The 5,667-nt window shown below is 52.5% G+C and overlaps 1 protein-coding gene across 3 annotated transcripts in view; it reads left to right on the top strand.

Annotated features, from left to right (window-relative positions):
• Ccdc102a (coiled-coil domain containing 102A) overlaps positions 1-5,246 on the top strand; it is a 16,167-nt gene extending 10,921 nt beyond the window's left edge. For all 3 annotated transcript variants that reach the window (XM_031340930.1, XM_031340932.1, XM_031340931.1), the window contains exons 7-9: positions 1,468-1,638; positions 2,197-2,300; positions 4,560-5,246. In XM_031340930.1, coding sequence (XP_031196790.1) covers positions 1,468-1,638; positions 2,197-2,300; positions 4,560-4,689 — 405 coding nt within the window. In that variant the 3' untranslated portion in view covers positions 4,690-5,246. The remainder of the gene's footprint in view (positions 1-1,467; positions 1,639-2,196; positions 2,301-4,559) is intronic.
• Positions 5,247-5,667: the final 421 nt, after the last annotated feature.

The raw sequence follows: 5,667 nt of genomic DNA, 5'->3' as shown, positions 1-5,667 counted from the left end.
AAAAAAAAAAAAAAAAAAAAAAAAAACAGAAAATTTCACACCTTTGTGTGGTAGGTACCAATCAAAATGTGAGGGCAGAAAAAAATGCTGAAGAAAATTGCCCTCCAGTCTTAGTGACATATGCATTAAATTAGTGAATTCTATGTTTAGACCCAGGGCCTGTCCCCAAAAGACCTCATGATGTATGCGTGAATACCCCAAAAGTCCCAAAACTGGAATCTAGGCTGAAGATAAAGTTTGGTAGAGTACCTGCCAATCATGCACAGAGCCCTGGGTCTCATCCCCTGCCTCTGCCCCACATAACAGAGTGATGTCTCATACCTATAGTCCCAGTGCTCAGGAGGTGGAGGCAGGAGCATCAGAAGTTCAACGTCATCCTTGGCTACAGAGAGAATTCCATGCCAGCCTGGGCTACATGAGACTTTTTTTTTTTTTAATTATTATAAACCAAAATGCTTGAGCCTAGGCACTTTAGCTAAAAGATAGTCAACCTGTAACTGCATTTATTAAACCCCATTAAGATAAAACCATCTATAATTATAATAGCTCCGTATGCTGAGCACCTACTGTGTGACCCTGGCAGCAATGAGCAGACAGATGTGTCTCCTATTCCATGAATGATGATTTAAAGGAACGGAGTGCTGTCTCCATCACATGGTCCGGCCCGGTCCTGAAAAGGCTTCCTTCGGGGGGTGGCGGGGGTGGGGTGGGGTGGGACAGCAACTTTGAGATGAGGTTTGCCGAAGAAGCAGAAGTTAACTGGTGGTAAACTGACCTTCCAGAGGGTAGAGCAAGAACAGAGGAGTCCCAGAAGAAATGAGGACTCTCTCTGGGTAGGTGTGACAAGGGGGCCCAGGTAGATGAAGCAGGAGCCATGGCTGCTGTGTGAGAGCAGCCAGCAGGGATGAGGTGGGAAGCTGCCAGGTGGCAAGCCGTGGTAGGACAGAGGGTGAGAGGCCATTGCAGTTCTCAAGGCTACAAGGGATGCTAGACAATGGACCATGCTGGGATTGGTGGACTGGACAGGACCGATGAGCCCTTCAGTGGGAACAGAGACACCCCAGAGTAGGGTGGCCATTTCTCTTCCTAGCTGTTCCACTTTGACCTCTGCTCTTCTCCTGTGCCAAACTTCCCTGTCTAGTTCATCCCCAGAGCCAGAGGTTTAATATCACATGCTTGTCACTAAGACTGTAGATCTCATTGCTTCCCCAAATCCTGACCGGAAGCTCCACAACCCACTGGACACCCTCCTGGCTCATTACAGTTATATGTGCAGGTGGAGCCACTGAGTCACACACCCAGCCTTCTCACCTCACTAGGTGGCACTGCCAGCCCCCAGTTGATCACTAAGCCTTAGCGCTCAGAATGTCTCAGCAAGCAAGTGGGGCATCCCTTCCGAGGACACATGAGGAGGCCCCATGGGTCTCCCTTAGTGAGTATGTAGCCTGAGCCTCCCCACCCCTGCAGGAGCTGGCCGATCTGAAGCACGTGCATGGCAAGCTCAAGAAGCAGTTCCAAGAGAAGGTAGCCGAGCTGGCACACGCCAATCGGCGCGTGGAGCAGCATGAGACGGAGGTCAAGAAGCTGCGGCTGCGGGTGGAAGAGCTCAAGAAAGAGCTGGCCCAGGCCGAGGATGAGGCAAGTACCAGAAGGCCTGAGAGGAACGGCCCAGCCGTTCACTCACCTGTGCTCCTGTATACCGGGGGGCCTGGCACCTGAGACGGGAAGTGAGGGCAGATGGAGAGAAAGGAAAGTGGATGAGGTGAATGAATGAACCAGTGAGGTGAACGGTGGTGTAAATGGTTAGGTAGAAGGCAGGAGGAGTCCCCCATGCATAGAAGACCAGATGGACAGACAGATGGAGAGCGGAGTGGATGAATGAGGTAGAGCAACAGGTGTCTAGTGGATGATGGGTATGCACACAGATTGGTGACTGGGTGGGTCAGTGGGCAGGGGAGGAAGGGCATCTGATGAGAAGTAGGTGAGTATGTGTGAAAGGCTGTGTGGCCAGGCATTTGGGTGTGTCCTGGGTAGATTGATGCGTGCTAGGTAGACCTGGAGGCTGGTGACCTGCAAGGATGGAGATCAGGCACGAGAGCTGGATCAGACACGGTTCCAGAACAGAACAGGGGAAGTGGCTGAGGCTGGCGGCTCCACCCAAGCTGATCCTCATGTTCTCTGTCCCATTCACCCCAGCTGGATGAGGCCCACAACCAGGCGAGGAAGCTGCAACGCTCACTGGACGAGCAGACAGAACAGAGCGAGAACCTGCAGGTGCAGCTGGAACACCTGCAGTCCAGGTAGGCAAGGATGCTCTGCTGCGGGGAGAGTGGGTCCTAAGTGCACACACGGGGCAAGGGCCAGAACCCTCAGGAGAGAGCTGGAGGGGAAGACCAAGAAGGAAGAACTCTTGGGGTGAGAATCCTGCCCCCTCCAAACAGGAAGGGCCACAGCCAGGAAGCTGGAAGGGAGTGGCTACAGGAAGACGGCCCAGCTGTGGGCTCTGGAATTGTCTCCTTCGAGTGGGTTGGCTAGTGGTGGTGTGAGTATGTGGAGGGCTGCCAAGGAGGCTGGGCTCTGGGCCACCTGCCAAGGAGGCCAGTCTCTGGACAGCAGTGATGTTGGGAGTCCTTGGCAAGAAATGGCACCATCCATCCCCCTAGGTCTTGAGGATGGGTAACCCCAGGGACAACAGGAATATGAAAGGTTGAAGGGTGAGAAATAGCAAGTCCCTCAGCTATGGCTGGAACCCTCAGCCCCTGAAGGAAGTGGAGAGGTGCTTAGATCCACCCTCGTGGTACATTGCTACCTCTCCTGTCCCCATCCCACTGTCTGAGCTCTAAATCGTTACACTTCCAAGACCACCTGGACCTGGCAAAGCACTCAGGCAGAGCCCTGCAGAGTCATAGCTGGGAAGCCCCAAGAGCACAGGGCCATCGTGGCTACACCCATACCTGCCTTCTAACCTGTGGGTGGAGGGACCCGGGGCCTGCAGCCAGACTGTGGGTAGGTGGGAAAGCCAGGTGACCTTAGGACACTGAGCTCTCCTGGGTCGGCTCCTCCTTCTGTAAAATGGAGACCAGTCACTGTGAAAGAGAAGAGAGCTTATGGACTCTTTAAAAGGCATGTGAACTAACAAACACCGGGACATCATTTGCACTTGACTGGGGATGTAGCTTAGTAACTTGCAGCAAATATTCCAAGACTGGGATTTGATCCCTAGTACCACAAAAACTTCAAGAGATGGAGGCCCATCAGAAGTCCAGGGTCTTCCTCAGCTACATAAGGGAATTGGAGGAGACTAGCTCTGGGCTTCATGAGAATTGTTTAGACAGAACCTGGAGCAACAAATGCTGACTTACCACACCCATTGCCTTTCCTGGGAGGAGAAGAGTGTGGGCTAGATACTGTGTCAAGAGCCCTGCTGTGAGGCAAAGAAGGGGAGTGATCCTTTCCCTCAGCACTAGGGAAACAAGGGAAAGCCTTTTAATGACCGCCCAATAGTGGGTGGCCTGGTGGGATCTCCTGGTTATCAGCAACGGTTTTATTGAACATCTACTTGGTGCTGCTTTGTGCTGAGAGCTTGTGGTTAAGATGGGCTTTGGAGTCAGGCCTCATGGTTAGGTGGCATAATAATAGGGTCTCAATTTCCCCATAGCATAAGTGACACCTGAAATTTATACAAGGCCCAGGCACGGACCTGAGTCTGGATTATTGCATGCCCAGCTCCACAAGGTCCAACCCTGTAAATCGCCCTCCCCCCAACCCAGGGCACACACCCCCTTCCCTCCCCTTCCCACCCTCCCCTGCTCCCAAACAGGCCACTCACTGAGCCTGGGGCTTTCCAGAAGTCTCAGCCACATTCCTGGGGAGCCATAAACTCCCAAAATGGGCAGCCTGGCTCTGCTCAGCCTCGCCAGCACCTCTGTCGGGGGCGGGCAGGGCCACCCAGGATTGCTGCCTCATTTTAGTTTGTAACTTTTCTTGCTTTAATGTTCCGGGACAGGGCACTAAATCACAGGGCAGTAATGGAGCTGCACTCTCGCCCCTCCCTGCCGCGTTAATAATTCATGCCTTCCAGTAAGATGCGCAGAGCTACTGCCTTGTTGGGGGCAGTGCGTTTCCTCCAACCTCTACTCCTCATATGGGTGAGGTCTGTCTGGCACATTTTGGCTTTGGAAATCATAATGTGAGGAACTGGGGCTGAGCAGACACTAGAATGTAGTGTGCCCCGCGCCTTGTCCCTTGGTCTCTTGCATCCCTAGGAGGAACCAGACCCATCTCAGTCAGACCTCTTGAGTCAGCCATCTATACCAGAGCTGGCACTGCAGCTCATAGCCCAACCCCACTGACTCCTGTCTGAGTGACTTTGGGCAAGTCATTCAGCTCCCTTGTGTGTCCGTATCCTCCTACGTAAATTGTGGTGACGGTGACGATAGCGTTTTCCCCATCTGAGCACAGGTACCCCAGAGTACATTACAGCTCAGGAGGGCATAACCACCGCCAGCACAGATGCACTGACCTGCTCTGACCTGTCACCCCTCTCCCCTCCCCCTCAGGCTCCGCCGGCAGCAGCAAAACGCACCCCTTTTTGGAAAGATTCGTAGTACCCGATTTGGCACAGAGGAGGCCGGAGACGGAGCCAGCGACCTAGATGAGGATGAGGACCTGCAAATCCAGGTGGCCTAGGACATCCAGGGTGGAACAGGACTGCCCCCAAAGCACAGAGGCCCAGCTGAGAGTCCACTTAGACCTGACAGCCGCCTTCACTGTCTGTACGCTGGGGTTCCACCCCCCTGCTTTGAACCGCTTCCTTTTCTCCCAGGAAGGCATGAGTTTCATCTACTCATACCTCCGTGAAGGGGGAGCCTGTTGGATATGTATATCATATAAATGCCCAGGGTTGCCCGGTGCCCAGATCTTAAGACCCCACCTGCATAAATACTTCATGCAGAAATGGAACATGGTGAGGGAGGCTTGGTGGTCTGGAAGGGGCTATTCATAGTAAGATGCTATGAACTCAGACTTTTGTAATAAATGGACGTCAAGCTCTTGGGGTAGAGTCCTGAAAGTGCAGGAGACTCGGGAAGGAGGCGAGTGGGGTCGGCATCAGCCTGCACCTGACATTGAACTAGAGTCCAAGAGTGAATGAGTGAGTCCGGTGCAGCTGAGGTTCTTGGTGTCCAGTCTGTCAGGAAACAAGGAAACAAGGAAATGTGGTGCCAGTCTTATCTGGACAAGAAGAGACTTCAGTCCATGGGTTCAAACCTCTGCTCTACCCTTGACTGACTGTGCATTCTCACGGACATCCCTCACCTCTGAGCCTCATCTGGAAGTTAGTATTCTGTGGCTCACTGGGTAAAAACACTTGGAATGCAAGCCCGACAACCTGGGTTCGATCCTCCAGCCCAAAGAAAGGTGGACAAAGAGAATGAACTCCATAACGGCCTCTGACCTCCACAGGTGCACACACACTAGTAATAATAGTAATCAATGTTGTAAATATAAAGCTAGGTTACTCTCCCTGGAGGCCTTCGATGGACAGGAGGATTTGCAAGCAGAGTGGAGAGCTGATTACAGCAGGATTAGGAGATTGTTGGAAATTTACTCACAGGAGATAGGAAACCCTCTTCTTCTTTTTTCTTTCTTTCTTTTTTTTTTTTTTTT

Source organism: Mastomys coucha, unplaced genomic scaffold (assembly GCF_008632895.1).
Source record: "Mastomys coucha isolate ucsf_1 unplaced genomic scaffold, UCSF_Mcou_1 pScaffold22, whole genome shotgun sequence".
NCBI classification, from domain to species: domain Eukaryota; kingdom Metazoa; phylum Chordata; class Mammalia; order Rodentia; family Muridae; genus Mastomys; species Mastomys coucha.
The sequence above is the reverse complement of the archived record's forward strand: the minus strand, read 5'-3'. Positions and strand labels throughout refer to the sequence as shown.